The sequence below is a fragment of the Canis aureus genome, chromosome 17 (genome assembly GCF_053574225.1).
Source record: "Canis aureus isolate CA01 chromosome 17, VMU_Caureus_v.1.0, whole genome shotgun sequence".
Classification (NCBI taxonomy): Eukaryota; Metazoa; Chordata; class Mammalia; order Carnivora; family Canidae; genus Canis; species Canis aureus.
The window spans coordinates 44,879,629-44,897,115 of NC_135627.1; the positions used below are offsets into that span (position 1 = coordinate 44,879,629).

Genomic DNA, 17,487 nt, shown 5'->3' on the forward strand with positions numbered 1-17,487 from the left:
TGCCTCCAAAAGTAAACCTACATTAAAAAAAAATCAAATTCAATACAATCTCACTTGTTATACTTTTTGAAGATACACTAGTCTGCAACATCATGCATATAACTTTACTGATAGCAGTGGCTTTGTGTAGTCAAAACTATAATCTAGGCTTTACTTCATATTTTCTCCTATATGCACACTTGATCCTCAGAGGCCAAACATGTCTGCATTGTGGTTCATTCAAATTCCCCTGGCTAATTCCATAATTACCTTAATTAAGCATAATTAACTATTACTTAAAATAACTTTAATTAAGCTACCATAATTAGCTAAAAGGGCACTGTGATTTTAAGGGTTTCATAACAAATCTTTTGTTCTTATGTCTATCTCCTTGGATGCAGCAGACACACATTACCTTATTTCTGAACTCTTCCTCTCTTCAGGGAAAGAAATGGGACAAAGTTAATCACCATCATAAACCCACACTGAATTAACTTTCTTTTTGTTACCCTAATTATCTAGATGTTAAATTGCAAGTGATTTCTGGAATATTGAGTTTATTGACTTTTATGAACTTACATAAAACTCATACAGTAAATAAAACTCCAAATGCAAAAGACAGACAATTAAAATACAAAACTGTTTTCTTACACAGGCATTTAGTGGTAACGATTCTGAGGTTTTCTCTGGTAAGCACCTTAGTTGGGTAAGAAGAAGTTGAGGAAAATGTCATATAAACAATTATATTCTTCTCATTCCAGAGAGAATGAATAAGACATGGGATGGGACTTCAGTAAAGGCTTATTTTGAGTTCACATCCTTGGCTCTTCCTTTAACTTGCTAAACTGGACAAGGTCTTCGAGCTTTACTTCAATTTCCTTTTCTCTGAAATAAGGATAATTCTGCTTTGAAGATATATTATGAGGATTCAATGAGATAAAATTTGACAAGTACCTGGTACTCCATAACACCAAAGAAAAATGGTAATGTCTTTCCTTCTTCCTTCTCCATTTCTCTCTCCTATATTAGTTCATGACTCAGAATGGCTTCCAAAATAGGTGGAGGAAAATTAAAGATGGCTAAAGAACCTCAAATAAATGAACACACATAAAACTATTCTTTGAAAGAAGTCAATCATCAACCACCCCACTTCCACATGTAGCATACTTTGTCTCTCTTCTGCGTTTTTCATCACATAGTTCTATGTGTAGTGCTCTCTTTCGGCTATCTATAGCTAGTAGACTCTTTCTCATTGATTAAGATTCGTATAATAAAGTCACCTCCACCAGTAAGCATCCTTCCCTGACATAATCTTTACCACCGACTCCCCTCAAAAAAAGGGGGGGGGGCAAATTAGACGTCTTTTCACTAAGATACCATAATGGAAACACATACAGGTCCTACACATATCTGCATATGATGGCCCTGAATATATATCCATCACTGCCTTACTAAATGTCTCCACTATTGCCTTCTTATGTTTCTGTTTTCCTCACCTGATTGAACTTTAGGATAGAAGTTGGTAATTTTCATTATTGTATCCACATAACCCAGCATAGTGCAGGCACAGAGAACACACTCAGTAAAAACTTTTTGCATAAATAATGAATAAATCAATTAATACAATACACTGGTTTAAAGCATTCAATTTGGAGTCACAGATATGTGGGTATCCATCCCAGCTCAACTACTTGTGTGACCTTGAACAAATAAGCTGAGTTTCAATGTCTTCTTCAAAAATAGGAATAATATTACCTACCTTCAGGACTGCTGGCAGGATTATGGGTGACAATACATGCAAAGCGTTTAAAGTGCTTAGCACTTAGCACATTCAATAAATCATACGGCGGGGGTGGAAGTGTGTGCAATATGTATGTATAAATGTGTAAGTGTAATTTCACATTCTAGCAATAGATTAAAGTGAAAGATGTAATTTGGGGCAGTGATGCCCTTTCTTGTTATATCACAGAATCAATTGCCTTGTCCTGGGAGATATGGTACAGCAATCTGAGCCTTGGCATTTTGTCCTTTGGAATGACAGACAGCATTCCTTATTTAAGAAGGAATCTATATTGTTTTGTGTCCTGTGTGGAGGAGCAAGAAAAATCTAGGCTTTGAAATCAGATCTAAGTTTCAATGCTGAATCTACCACTTTCTAGCTGAGAATCATGATAAAAAAACTATTCTGAACCTGTTTTCTCAAATAAATACTAACAAACACCTGATTTCCATGGATTAAGTGAGATGTTGCACAACAGAGTACCCACTGTAATGTCTGACCCTGGTAGGCAATGAGTAATGTGATCTTCCCTCCACCACCTCTCTCTGAACTCAAATATGAACACAATGTTATCCACACTGCACTCATCCCTTTGTACACAGCCTGCCTGGGAAGATTGTTGGAGAAAGGAGAGGAGAATAGTCCACTGCCCAAAAATATTGATTCCAGAAAATCTAACCCAATCTATTTTGTCACTTTTGTTCTATCCTGTATTATTTACTGTTTCTGTATTAGGTGGCAGTAAGAGGGTGTTTAAAGGAAGAATAACGAAAAAATTCAAGAAATTAATTATGAAAACAAAGTGCAGGAGAGTCTGTAATTTGTTTCCTATAATGTCATGACTTCTCATGCAATGACCACAACACACGTAACAGCCTTCAGATCAGTCCATCACCCCTTTAGGGCATATATGCAATGCTTTCTCCATATTTCCTATTCCTTGACTTCTCAGTTTCAAACAGCTTAGCTTCAAAAATTCTTTGAAACATTTTTCCTCTTCAGCTTTTAACAAGTAAACTTTAATCCTCAGTTTATAAATTATAGGAGCACAGGCCCTCACTCATTCATCATAATTTCTCTTTGCTTCTTTTAACATATAGTGACCAAGCCAAAAAAAAAAAAAACATATATATATTCTAGAGCAAGGTATTTGGTTAAGGGTCCCCTCACCCTGCAGTCCTGATCCCATTTCACTGCCAGCTGCTTTGCTTGATTGGTATTGGAGAATGAAACATTGGTAACTCTATACCAAATACATCTTGTCTCTTTCTAGGTCTCCAACCTTCTAATTTCCTACCCCAGTGAAATGGGGTAAACAACTGTAACTACTCTTCATTGATTCTCCAAAAACAATAACTCTGGCACTGGAAATACAACAGCAACTAAAAGCAGACCCATTACCTGTTTTCAAGTAGCCCAGAGTCTAGTAGGGAAGAGAGTTCTTAATCACAGAGCCACATTAGTAAGTGGGTAGTTTCAGGCTTTAATAAAAAAAAGGGGGGGGAATGGGTGTTTAGGATATTATGACATACTTTGGCCTCACTCATTGTCGGGAAGCAGAATAAAGAAGGAAAGAGGACCACTGCTACCTGCCTGTGATGGTCAGTCTTATATGTCAATTTGGTAGGCTTTGTTGCCCAGTTGTTTGGTTGAACATTAATCTAAGTGTTGCTCTGAAGATATTTTTTACACATGATCAGCATTTACAATCAGTTGACTTTAAGTAAAGCAGTATGCCTCAGATTGGGTAAGCCTCATTTCATCAGTTGAAGGCCTTTAGAGTAAAGACTGGGGTTTCCCAAAGAAGAAATTCTGCCCCCAAACTGCAACACAGAACTCTGCCTGTTTCCAGCCTGCTAGCCTTCCCTTCAGATCTCAGACTTAAGACTGCAACATCAATTCTGACCTGAATTTCAAGCCTATTGACTTGCCCTAAGGATTTCAGATTTACCAGCTCCCATGATCACATAAGCCAATTCCCCCCTCCCCAGACAATTATAAGAAACCAACTCCAAAGCAGAGTTCTATTTCTCTGGGGAACCCTGACCACTACATACTCTTCTCCCTACACTACACATGCATCCTCCACAACATACACACACAAACACACCCCAGGGATACAAACCCAAAACATCAAAATGTTGTCTGGCCACAATGGCAGCTCTATCTTGATCCAAGGAATGAATTTTGACATCTTTCAATGATGGATGATAAAATAACCCAGGAAAGCATCTTGGCATGTTTAACAGTATAATAAGTAGAATATTTCCTGTTGTCTCAAAACTTTAACTAAAGCCCTAAGGGTAAAGATGAATATTATAAAGTACATACTCCAAAAAGATATGCCAAAACACCTATACCAAAACACCTATGTATGATTTGTTAAGAACCAGCCCCAAGCTAGGTAAGCAAACTTAAACTCATTCCCCTCATTCAGGTTATATAAAGAAAAAGCTGCCAGAAGGTTGTATGGATGAGCAAAGACTGTTGAGTCAAGAATACTTTATGGTGAGATGCAGAAGTACTGTATGCTGGAAACTTTCTCCTACTCCCACTGCTTCCTCAAGCCAAATGATTCCCCTAAGAGAACCATTTGGAGAGACTGACACATAACCCTAGTATTTGAAAGGCACAGGGGCTGGTGCCTGAAATAGTCCAAAGTGAGCAGGTAACCAGAGCAGAGTGAGGAAAGAAACAGATGCAATGGAAATGGTCTGCATTTCCATCATTTAAAGGGATATGGGGGTTGAATCTACCCCACAAGCCAAATAAGTATTATAGAGAGCGGCCAGAAATGAGTCATCTTGAATGATTTTGACAAGGAAATCTACCTTGCAGAGTCCCCCACTGCAAAACACTGGGTACGGTTCAAAGCAGGAAGTAGGGCTGAAGTAGGTGTTAGCAATTCTGATAAGGTGTCACCCTAAACCCCAGAAGTGCCCCAGAAAGAAAGAGTGAGATTTAGGGCATCGTCTCACAGAGAGCACATATGACAGACCACACAGCTGCCAATCAAATAAGCCCTTTTCCTTCAGTTCCTGCTCATCCTTCTCTCTGACCTTGAAGGCCTCAGACAGCAGTGAGTGGGGAGGGACAAAAATGCCTGTCATTCTCCCCCGCATATTTCTGCACCTGGAAAAAGGAGGAACTTTAAATTAGACAAGTGGGGCTGAATTATTAATACATGAAACTAGAGAAGTAAACGGATCTGCCATATCCTTAAAAAATGGTTTAAAATAAACCTTACCCAAGATTCTACACTAAAAGAGCAGTCTTGCCCTCTCTGTATCACTTTGCCCCTCAAAAGTACAGCCTCTTTCCTATTTCATTTCTTCTACTGAGCATGTGCTCCATATTCCCATCTTACTCACCTTCCTAGACCTAATGATTTCCAGTTATAATTCCATCTTACCCTAATGTAATTTTTAAAACACATTTAAATACAATAGCTTACCATTTTGAAAATGAGATACAACAGGATTCTTCTGCATGCTAAAAATTATATCTGAGAACTAGTAACAGTAATAAAAAAGAGATTTTTTTCAGATTAAAAAAAAACAAAAGAAAAGCAGGTAGAAATGTTCATTTACTAAAACACTTATGAAAACCTCACATTTTATAACCTGTATTTAATAAATAAAAATGCCTGTGAATACTTTCCTAACAGATTTAAAGCCAATCAGGAAAAGGAATATAGCTACATACCCACATACATGAAATAAATAATAATTGTTCTGTATTATTTATGCAATGACGGATTGGATGGATGATGATTGATAGGTAGATACATAGACAGATAGACATATAGAGTGATCTAACCAGATATCAAAGCATTGTTTTATACTGTGAGAGAGTCAAAGCTCAGAAAGCATAAAAGCATCAGAAATAATGGTAAAATGAGTAGAGACTCTTTTATTTAAAATACAATAAAATAGTAGTCATTACTTTTTATAGTCTTTTAAAAGTTTGAATTTGAAGAGCATTGGACAATAAGCCAGATAATTTGATAATCCTGGCTCTTTCATTTACCAGTTAGGCCACTTTAAAAAAGCTCCTTAAATTCTCTGGGCCACCATTTTGCTTAACTATAAAATGGGTATATTAGATCAGACAATCTTTACAATTGTATCTATATATATTCTTCCATATAACAATTTTATACTTCACCCCTTCCCTTCTTAAAGTTATGCCCAATTTCTTTTAACTCTATCTTCCCCCTTCCTATGGTAAAGGATGTTATATAATGGTAAAGATAGTAAGGAGGCCTGCAAAGAATGTAAATGAAATCTCAACCTCTGCCCTAACTGTACTGATTTGTGCTGATTTGTTCTTTTTTTGCCATCTTCATTCTATCTCCAAAGAGGGGCCTCATGAGAGAATAAACTTGCATAGTTTTCCTCCTTTGAGCTACTTAGAGAGGAGGTGCTAGAAAGTCCCCAATGGTCATTCTAATGGAGCAGATCTCCTTTGATGTACTGAAGGCAGCCTGCCTCCAGAGAGTGGACAGAGGGCTCTTTGAATGCAAGATACAAAATAATTCCTAGAAGGGTAGGTAGGAAATAAAGTGCAATCAAACCCATTTTTTCTGCAGTTTGAAAAGAGAAATCTATAAATTCAATACAATTTCAAACAGAATCCCAATGGATTTGTTTTGCTTTGGATCTTGACAAGCTGATTCTAAAATTTGTATTAAAAGAACAAAAAAACTATTTGAAGTATAAGAAGAAGAGGGGAGTCACTCTGCCATACATCAAATCTTATTATAAGCTATATTACTTAAGACAGTATAATACTAAAGCAGAGATAGATATAAAATTGAGCCAAAGAGCCCAGAAACAGATCTGTACATATCTGGTAACTTGATATAAGAGAAGAGTATTACTGCAGATCAGCCTAGAAAACATAGAGAATTCAATAAATGGTGCTCATACAAGTGGTTAGATGCATAGATAAAAATTGGATTCCCTGCCTCACCTCATAAACAAAAATAAATTCTAAGTAGTTAAAGACTTAAATGTGGACAACTTTAGAACATTTAGAGAGGAAAAAAATAGAATACTGCCTTTTAAAAGACCAAAAAAGAATCATAGAAGATTAGTAAGTTAAACTGCATTAAAATTAGGAATTTCCTCATATCAAATGGCAATATTAAAAGAAAAAAATGTCAAAAGTCAAGCCTTAAAGGAAGATACCTATAACCAGTTTAAACCCAGAAGAGATCAATATCTGGAACAAGCAAACCAAGAGAAGAACAGAACCATCTAATATTACCAAGTCTTGAGAAGAATACGGAGTAATAGGAACCTGCTATCATTGAGAGTAAATTGGTGTGATCACTTTAAAGGGTAATTTAACAATAGCTAATTAATTTGAATATGTACAGATCTTTTTTATCCAGGTAACCCATTGGAACAGTCTACAAGACTGAAATTATGAAAGCAGAAAATATCTGACATTTTGGGGAAACAACAATGAATTCATTTTGGCTGGAGCTCATGTGAAAACATTTGGATGAAATAAAATCTTTGGTTTGGCAATGAGGCACTCCTCTAACCTGGTTCCAAGCTCTCTTTCCTACTCAAACTCTATTCCATAGGCAATGAGGATCGTTTGAAGACTAACAGGCATGAGGACAGCAAACTCAGCAGAGCTGTGAGAATTCAAGCTTAGGACAATGAGGAAACCTCTGAATGATCATAAATTGAAGAGTGACATGATCCAATATGCACTATGGAAAGATAATTCAGACAAAAATGATTATTCCAACTCTGTGTATTTGCTGCCAATCAGAGTTGATGCTCAGTTATCTGGTGGAGATAGGGCAAAGGGACAATTGGCCAACAGAAAATGGTAGGACAACCAGATCATGCTAAAAGGTAAATCATGAAATTTTCAGTGTGAAAAGTTTGTCCAACACAGACCAACACAGAATTTTCTCACTGGAGAAAATTCATTGGTGGATGCTAAGAAACAGAGCTGTTAGGGAATTTTAAGATACTACATTAATTTGACTATTACAGATTTTTACTTTCTTTCAGCAAAACCTTCCTCTTACAGTGAAAAGCTTCTCCCTTTTTGCCATCAGGCATTTTGATACAAGAAATATGTAAGTAAAAATGTTTCCCTTGTTATTACTCACATTTTTCACTGCTCAGCTGTTTATACAGCCCCTAAGAGAATAATCTATAGAAAGAGGACAACAATGCTGGAGACATGTAAATGCAACAAAAGAAATATACTTATATACCCACCCTAAGTCTATAACATAAATGAACAAAGCTCCTTTGTAATTATATTCTTTCTTAAGTTTTTTTTTTTTTTTTGAGAAAAAAAGAGCAAACCGTGGAGGACAAGGGAAGGGGCAGAGGGAGAGAGAATCCTGAAGACTCCCTGCACAGCAAGGAGCCCAATGTGGGGCTTGACATTGGGCTCAATCCCAAGACCCTGAGATCATGACTTAAGCCAAAATCAAAAGTCAGATGCTCAACCGACAGAACCACCCACGCAGCCCAATCTAAAAATATTCCTTACAGAGGTCTGTAAATAAAAGAAATTTCCATTAACTAATCCCAAAGGTGTAAAGTATTGCTTATTGTACATTATTGCTTATTTAATAAAAAATAATATAGAACTTACTATGTTGAGAACAATGATAACACATTCTTATTTTCTCTTACACACAAAAGGACTCAGTATACATAAATGGGGCATATTATAATTAATTCTAGTATATTAACAACTCTTATTGTTATATAGTCCCTTAGCGACTGTTAGGTGAAATAGTATAAGAAGTGACTCATATATAGTTATTTTTACACCATACCTATTTATTTTGCTTATTTTCTTACAATATCTGAAACTGAAAGAGTACCTGAAAAATTTATCATGTAGAACTACTTATTCCACTTATTAAAATCTCGTTCACTAATTCCTACAAAATACTAGAACAGATTTCTGTTTTTCATCTCAAATATACCATTGGGAAATAAATAAAAGTCACCAGCTTTTACATGAGCATTAAAAAAATTAACAACCACTCTAAGCAAAATGTAACTGGTCTCACTAATAGTACTTTGACTAAAACGTTCATTAGTTTCAACTTAGTACTACATTTTAGTATTTTAATACTATATTCTTTGACAAGTTTCTTGATTATTTATTTCCCTACAATAAGAACTCCTGAACTTGGAAAAGAACATCTAAGTACCATGGATTTGAGATGTGGATTCAAATATTCTGAATATGCGTTCCTTTCTCTTTTCTCCCTCCTAAAAATGGCATCAGTTAGCCATTCTTGGCAAACAGATGTAGATACCACACTTCTTAGTGGGCTCTCCATTTTCGGAAGATGTTCCTTTTCAACTACACATTTAAACTAAAGAATTAATATAAAACTACTTCCTCCAAACACAGCAGGGGCTAGGTTTAGACACTGTCAATATTTTGTCCATACCCATTTCACAAAGTGAACAAACTAGAAAAATAGAGCATACATGGGGAATCTTGGAACACAGTTCCAGGTGTAATTATTGTCATGACTATTGTTATTATCATAATATATATATATATATTAGCAACACGAAGGGGCACAAAGAAAAGGCTGAATTTGGCTTCTACTTTGTAACATTTTTCTCCATTATTCTTCTTGACCTATAACTAGCTTGTTTCTGCTATTATAATAGGGAAAAAACACTTATGACCCATATGAATGTTAGAATATTTTTTCTTTCCTTTTCTTTCTTTTCCATAAGTTTTTCCTGAATACATACTTCAGAAAATCACAGGATGACTTCTTCATACAGGCATTTTCTCACAAAACCAGCTTCTGCTAAGATCCTTAGTAAAAGGAGAGTATCATTATTAGAGTCACATTTAAATGCATTTTTAGGAGTTCATCAAAAAATAAATTAGAAACACCACCATTATCTTTCAAAATTGCTAACACAATTCTATGAAAGTATGGGCCTTCACTTAAGCTTTCAAATTTCTAACCATGAAATCTGACCCATTAGTGTCATTTTGATTAGAAAATACTGCTTACCCAGTAAAGGATCATATCTCTAGAAATGAAAGTAAGTTTTTCCTATATGTAGGACTTCATTTTCTTCAGAGAAAAAAAAGCATTCTCATGAATATCTATAGGAAATTATTTTACCTTTCTGGTATTCTCAATAACCTTTCAGATAAAAGAAAAACCAAATTTTGTCATTTCAGCTCTAAATAAAAATGGTAACATTTAGCTTTCTGAGGCTTTTCTTCTTGCTAAAAGGCTCATAATCATTAACATATCAAGATGATAATTAATAGATTAATTCATATCTATCCTATAGATTATTACTAATAGAGATTTAACACACTAAGGATCCACAAAACCTTAAATCAACTTATTTCATGTTTCAAAAAAAGGAACTATTTCCCAGAAGTTTTGCTTTGTTTGCATGCAGAAAATATTTTTTAGGGGCTCCTGGAAGGCATAGTCAGTTAAGCATCCAATTCTTGATTTTGGCTCAGGTCATGATCTCAGGGTCATGGAATCAAGCCCCACATCATGGGGGGTGGGGGTCCATGCTCAGTAGGGAATCTGCTCCTGCTCTCCCTCTAAATAAACAAAATATTGGGGATCCCTGGGTGGCTCAGTGGTTTAGTGCCTGACTTTGGACCAGGGCATGATCCTGGAGTCCCACATCGGGCTCCCTGCATGGAACCTGCTTCTCCCTTTGCCTGTGTCTCTGCCTCTCTTTCTCTCTGTATCTCTCATGAATAAATAAATAAAATCTTTTAAAAAATAAACTATTAAAAATAAAAGAATTTTAATTGCCAAAGGGCAAAATGTGCATTGTTGTGCCATGCTCTACTGAAAGTCATGTCCCCATGAACCCATCATAAACCAGATTCTGATTACTGTCTCCATTTCCTAGTTGTGTCCTTTCATCTTACATCCCTAAAATCTTCATTAGGATGGAAAAGCTATAATTTCTTTCCCTTGAAATTAATTCATAACTCTAATTTAATATATTTAAACTGTGAGCTAAATATTCAGATGATGCACTAGGGTTACAAGATCCAGCCCTTGCTCTCAAGGGGATGTTTAATGTAGTTTCATAATGCTGCAAATTAATTCTAGTATACTGTCAAAAAGAAACAAATAATTAAGTACCCATTGAAGCAAAACAAATACTCCAATATCAATATAGCACATAAAACACCACAACTTGTCAGGTAATATAGCATGCTAGAATTCTTTCAATATAACTGACAGTAGCAGCTCCAATTTTCAAGGTAATCTGGAAATTTTATCATGTATTGAAATGCAATTCCTTTTAAATGTTGAACACTGCACATTTTAACAGCAGTTATTTCACAGCCTCATGCATATCCCCATTTATTCTGCTGTCAGAACCTAGGGCCAAAAAAGCTAGGCCTAGGAAAAAGCACCAAAGAAATTCACATATAGTACTCCCTTCCCTTTAAGAAAAACCCTAACGAAAATCACTTAACATTCCTAAGGAATTAAAATTATAAGAGTAAACAACAGTGGCATTTTACCGACCAAGACAACACCTGCAACTGTTATAATTTCCCTCATTAACCAAACACGAAAAAAGAATTAATGAGTAGAAGCAGCATAGGTTTGGAGATAGCCTCAAATTCCATGGCCTTTTTTATTGACTTATCCACAATGCCTATATACAGTTGGCATTTGTTGAATGAATGAATGAATGAATGAATGAATATACTTGAATTCTGCATTGGCCCCAATTCTAAAATTAGTTTACCATAGTTTTTCTTGTCTTAAAATTGAAATGGGTTGCACATACCTTTTTTCCATGGTTATCTTCAACAACTTAGGACCCAAAATAACTTCTTTCTCCTTCTCTACCAACCTTCTCCTGTCTTTAGCTCAGTTATTAGGTTTGGCCTATATATGCTTGGATGAATTTATATGCTTTATTAGAGAAACCCCAACTGCTCAAACAAATAAAACCAAACATTTCAGAGACTCAAAATAATTAAAATGTCCCTCTTGCTTACCTAATAATACTGAACAGGAAAACAGAAGGAGTAGTCAGTCCTTCCATGAGGCCACAGAAACTCAGGTTTACATAAATTCTGCCAATCTTCACCATGGAGCTTGTAAATTCATCCTGGGGGTCATCATCTTCCCAACTGGCTAGAGGGAAAGGAGAGCCTGGAGAAGAGTATGACAGAAGAGTATGTGTCACACTTGAACGTCACGTGCATCACTTTCCAATCGCTTTCCATTTGCTAAAACCCAATCAGTGGCTAGATCTAACTATAAGAAAGTCTTAGATAATGTGGACCCAGCTGGGCAGCCACTTCTTATCAAGAGCTCTATAACATCTAAATTGAAGGGCACAGGGAGAGCATAAATATTTTGTGTGACAGTTCCATTTTCTGTCATACTTGTGTCCTCATCGGAGATGTGAGCTCTAAGGCAGCTTGGGCCCAGGGCTGGCTGGCTGCTGCCTGATGCTGTCAACCTCAGTTTACCTGTAAGTTACATTTGAGACACACATCAAAAAAGAAACCATGAAGAAACTCAAGATGATTTTTTTCATTTGCTAAGTAATTTTGAAAATAAATGTTATTGTAACATCCACAAGCCATCAAGGGTTACAATTCAGTTGACAATACAATTCTCCTGTTTCATGTGACTACTAGCTTCAATGCATAGGAAACTAGGAAGTGGTAACAGAAATCAACTGTCATCTACTGTAGTGGAATATGTGATATCCAAGGCACTTCCAATTTAAATCAGTGAAGAAGTAGGTCTTTAATATAGTCTTTAATGGTGTTTAATACAGTTATACATCCCATACTTTTAAAAGTTATATGCCACAAACATGACCTATCCATTTTCTCCTAAAGGAAATCTGGCCGTAACGTCAGCAGAAACTTGTATTTCTAGCAGTCAAATTTGAAGAGTTCCACAAAGGTATTTTTGAAACTTTTTAATGACATCAACCTCTGCCTCTGGCCCTCGTCTTTTTACTGGCAATTCCAAGAGGACTGAATAAATCTAATGAAACATTGAACTCTTTCAAGTGACCAGTAATCCATAGCAAATGCACTAGTTAGAAATCATTACTGCCTAAACTATTTCAAAAAAAATTGAGTGGAGCATTAGGTCATAATCTTCCAAGAGGAGTTATAAATGATTCAGTCTACATCTCATGAAAGTCATCTGCCACAGGGGGGAAAAAAAAGAATACTATGCAGCTATTTCTGCTATTTTTTTTTAATTTTTTATTTATTTATGATAGTCACAGAGAGAGAGAGAGAGAGAGAGGCACAGAGACACAGGCAGAGAGAGAAGCAGGCTCCATGCACCGGGAGCCCGACGTGGGATTTGATCCCGGGTCTCCAGGATCGCGCCCTGGGCCAAAGGCAGGCGCCAAACCGCTGCGCCACCCAGGGATCCCTATTTCTGCTATTGAACAAAACTGAAGAACAAAGTAATCTGCAAGAGTGGCAATTGGGGATATTTGCGCCATGGTAAATGGTAAAAATAACTGAGATTTAAATTTTCTAGACACAGGTTAAGAGTTATAATCACTGAACCTTCTTGGTAGGTTACACAATATCTCATCCGTTTCAGGCAGAATGAATGGATACGAGAAACCTCTCGCTTCTTCACACAACACACATCACTAACTCCCTCTGCAATATTTTCTACTTACTCCACTGAATTGTACACATATCTTTGCAAAGCACTTCTCTCTCTGAAATTCACAAAAGCAACAAATCTACATAGGAACTCTAATGTGAATTCAATTTAACATTGATTTGGTTAAGTATAATTAAGGATACTAAGTTTGTGGGGGATGGGGGAAGGGTTTTAGAGCAGACAATATGTTGTGCATAGCAATTTGGTCCAATTTAACTTTTGATCAATAGTAACATTTGGGAGTAAAGAGAAAATAGACTGAGCACATCAATTAAAAATTGGTCTGAAATAACAGGAGCCACTTCAGATGAACTTCCAACTACATTTGAAAAATGTGATTTTCTAAAAGGCATCACCTGGCTACTGTCTACAGATTCCACTTTTACATGAGATCTAAGAAACTGGAGACCCAGTACTGGTCTACACAACAAAAAACATTTTCCATTTTGCATTTTGTGATTTGAAGGAGAAAAATATACTGGTACTCCATCCAAATGAACTGTGCAGTGAATGGCAAGTACTCTCAGGCAGAAAACCTCATGCTGTGGATTTATTTTCACTTGTGAGGCTGCTCCAACATGTGCTGCAACTCAGCTTCCTGGAAATTCTCTTGGGGACTCTCCAACCAGCCACTCCACAACCTCATCTGCCCTTTTCAACATAACACATTATGGTAACAATGGAAGCTGATCCCCAAAAGATAGCAGCAATATAAACTCTGAAGCCTGTTTCTTCTCTATGTATTTACAATTTGTTCCCTAGGTTAGCATGGCATGACACTTTGCTTATTCTTGTTAGCCTCTCAGGGAAAAAAATCACTCTATAATCTTGCTCTAGTCTGTTTTTCATTTCATATATAAATATTAGAACCAGTTAGCCCTGAAAAGCAGAAGAGTATAAGCAAGAATACATTTTGGTTCCCCATCACTCAGTGCTATTTTGGAGTTTGGCAGGGAGGTCTTTTTGGCTGGGGGTTGAGTATAGCTGACACGCAATGTTAATTTCAGGTGTACAACACAGTGATTCAACAAGTTTATACATTATGCTGTGTTCACAAGTGTAGCTCCCATCTGTCCCTGTACATCACTATTACAATATCATTGATTGTATTCCTTATACTGTGCCTTGTATTCCTGCGACTTATTCAATCCATAGCTCAATGCTATTTTGACTGGAGGAATGTTAATTTTCTAACGTGAAATATTATCAAATACACTAAACAAATTATTTAAACCAACAATCTTAGTGAGATAATTCAGTACCCTTGTTACCCTGAAATACCTCCACAGTAGATATACGATACTTCACACATAAACTCTAATTACACTAATTACAATGCAGGGGGGAAACAGCCTTTGTTTTGCAAATGCCTAATAAAATTGAGCATCGGAGCATTCCAAATGAACACATTAGGCATTGGTTAAGCAACAAGTCTCTTTGTCAGGTTATTTACAGGGGCCAAGAGAAACAGCCTTCCTCAGATATTTCCTCTGGCCATAATTCTCCAACCCGGTCGCAAATATTTAATGACTAAACTTAAAATTTACACTGGGAGGGAAGGTAAAATAAATTGCTATCTATATTATAGGCCAAACTAATTTTGCATAATTATCTTTGATGAGACTAATCAAATAAAGTCACTATTTTATCCCATGAGGCATCTTTCTTATGTATATGAAGACAGGCCCGGGTTGAATTAGAGAGAAGCACAAGAAGAAAATCACTGGTTCTTTATAAGCTACCCCAGGGAAGCTATAAAGCATTGAAAGATGTATATACCACCCTGAAAGTAGTAGGGCACCATCTAGAAGGAGAGAGAGAAAGAAGAGAGACAAAAATGGAGCACCTGGGTAGTTCAGTCAGGTAAGCATCAGACTCTTGATTTAGGCTCAGGGACAGTAAGGGACAAGTGAGGCTAGGTAGGAAGAAACTGGTGGGGGCAACCTGACTAGGCTCACAAAGGTGGATACGCTGGCTCATAAAAATCCCAGATGTGGAGACATAAACGTATTAACCAGAGAGAAGGGAACAACTTATTTGTTCTCATGATATTTACAAGAACACTTTGTTCATTCTAAATACAGACAGAACAGTCACATGATATTTATGAATCTACCATGTTATTAGTTTCCTGGTAGGTTTTCTATATAAGACAGACCATAAAAGCCCTCAGTGGCAACCCATTCAGGGCCCCTTTCACTCTAGACAGCACTTTTTCCTTCCTTTCTGTTCTCACCTTCACTTAATAAACTTTCACTTCACTTCATCCTTTAGTCTCTTTGACTCCTTGAGACAAGAACCCTATAACCCTGAAACATGATCTCAGTGTAGTGAGATCAAGCCCCGTGTCAGGCTCCATGCTCAATGCAGAGTCAGCTTGGGATTCTCTGCCTTTCCTTCTCCCTCTGCTCCTCACCCTCCTCATACACGCGCACGCTCTATCTCTCTCTCTCTCAAATAATTAAAGTCTTTTTTTAAAAAAAGGAAAATTAGACAAAAGAATAACATATAACAATATGGCTGATGGTGATCTTGTGATTTTAAAAAGCAGGCTCCATTCAGGAAGCCCGACGTGGGACTCAATCCCAGGTCTCCAGGACCAGGCCCTGGGCCTGTTTTCCAGTAATCATCTTATCATTCATGCTATGATTATACACCAACTGGACACTAACTATACAGGTCATAAAACTACTGAACTTCAAGCAAAAGATCTAAAATGCCTAGAAGTAAAGAAGCAAAATTAAGGGTCCTATTTCTGTTCCTTTTCTCAAGAGAATAAAATTGAGAAAAATAGAATAATATTCTGGGAACATGGTAACCACATAGTTTATGAACCTCCTTAAATCTTCACTTAAATAGATAGCAGAAAAAAAAAATTCAGGGACAGCATTTCTAACAAGCTAAGTGACAAGACTTCCCCACAAACCGTAAATTGCAAGTAAGGACAAATCACCAACCACCACAAGATCTCCAAGGTATCAGTGTTTGTACAGAAGAAAGCAATGCAATATGTAATGGTCCTGAGCACAGTAAATGTCAATAATAGCAAACACACACTCACAAAAATCATGACAAGTAAATTTTAAAATAGTACCTGAAACTGGAAGGATTTTGTCCAATCTCATTGTAGGAGAGTACAAGGAAATAGTAACTAGGGCTGAAAGAAACAGAGTAGTCTAGACCCTATAAAACTGACCACACAGGCTTTCCTTCTCAAACGAACTCCCATGCTGACAAGAATCTGGTGGGAATTGAATCAAAATTTCAGGGCAGCCCGGGTGGCTCAGTGGTTTAGCGCTGCCTTCAGCCCAGGGCCTGATCCTGGAGACCCGGGATCAAGTCCCACATTGGGCTTCCTATATGGAGCCTGCTTCTCTCTCTGCCACTCTCACGCTCTCTTTGTCTCTTATTAATAAATAAATAAAATCTTTTTTAAAAAAATTTCACAGAACAAGGAAGACAGAGATGAAAGAAAGTGCATGTCCAGAGGAAAATGTAGACAGAAACCGATGCAGGAAATCTCAGAAAGCAAGCCACCAGGTTTTGAACACTACTCAACAGCAGTGGAAGAAGGAACACTCTGAAGTTAGAAAGGATTATTGGCAATAAGACTATAGTTTTGAGTTGCCTTTTCCTATTAAAAGGAACCAAGGGGGATCCCTGGGTGGCGCAGTGGTTTAGCGCCTGCCTTTGGCCTAGGGCGCGATCCTGGAGACCCAGGATCAAATCCCACGTCGGGCTCCCGGTGCATGGAGCCTGCTTCTCCCTCTGCCTATGTCACTGCCTCTCTCTCTCTCTCTCTCTCTCTATCATAAATAAATAAAAAAATTAAAAAAAAATAAAATAAAAAATAAAAGGAACCAAGGTTTCTTGGACAAATGGTTAACTCCATATCTGGGGCAGGATGTGTAGAAAATGATCTTGAATTACCTTGTCTAAAAGAAAAAAAGGCTATTGGACCTGTCAAAAGGACTCAGCAGGTAACTTTATGAGGTTTCCACTGGCCAAAGATGGGACAATTCAGCTTCAATAGGAAAGC

At 36.9% G+C, this 17,487-nt stretch overlaps 1 protein-coding gene across 1 annotated transcript in view; it reads right to left on the minus strand.

The window, feature by feature from the left end:
- Window positions 1-529: 529 nt before the first annotated feature.
- Window positions 530-17,487, minus strand: part of LOC144287639 (uncharacterized) — a 53,928-nt gene continuing 36,970 nt past the window's right edge. The window contains exons 4-5 of the mRNA XM_077854816.1: window positions 11,792-11,948; window positions 530-864 (exon numbers count right to left, since the gene is read on the minus strand). Coding sequence (XP_077710942.1) covers window positions 792-864; window positions 11,792-11,948 — 230 coding nt within the window. The 3' untranslated portion in view covers window positions 530-791. The remainder of the gene's footprint in view (window positions 865-11,791; window positions 11,949-17,487) is intronic.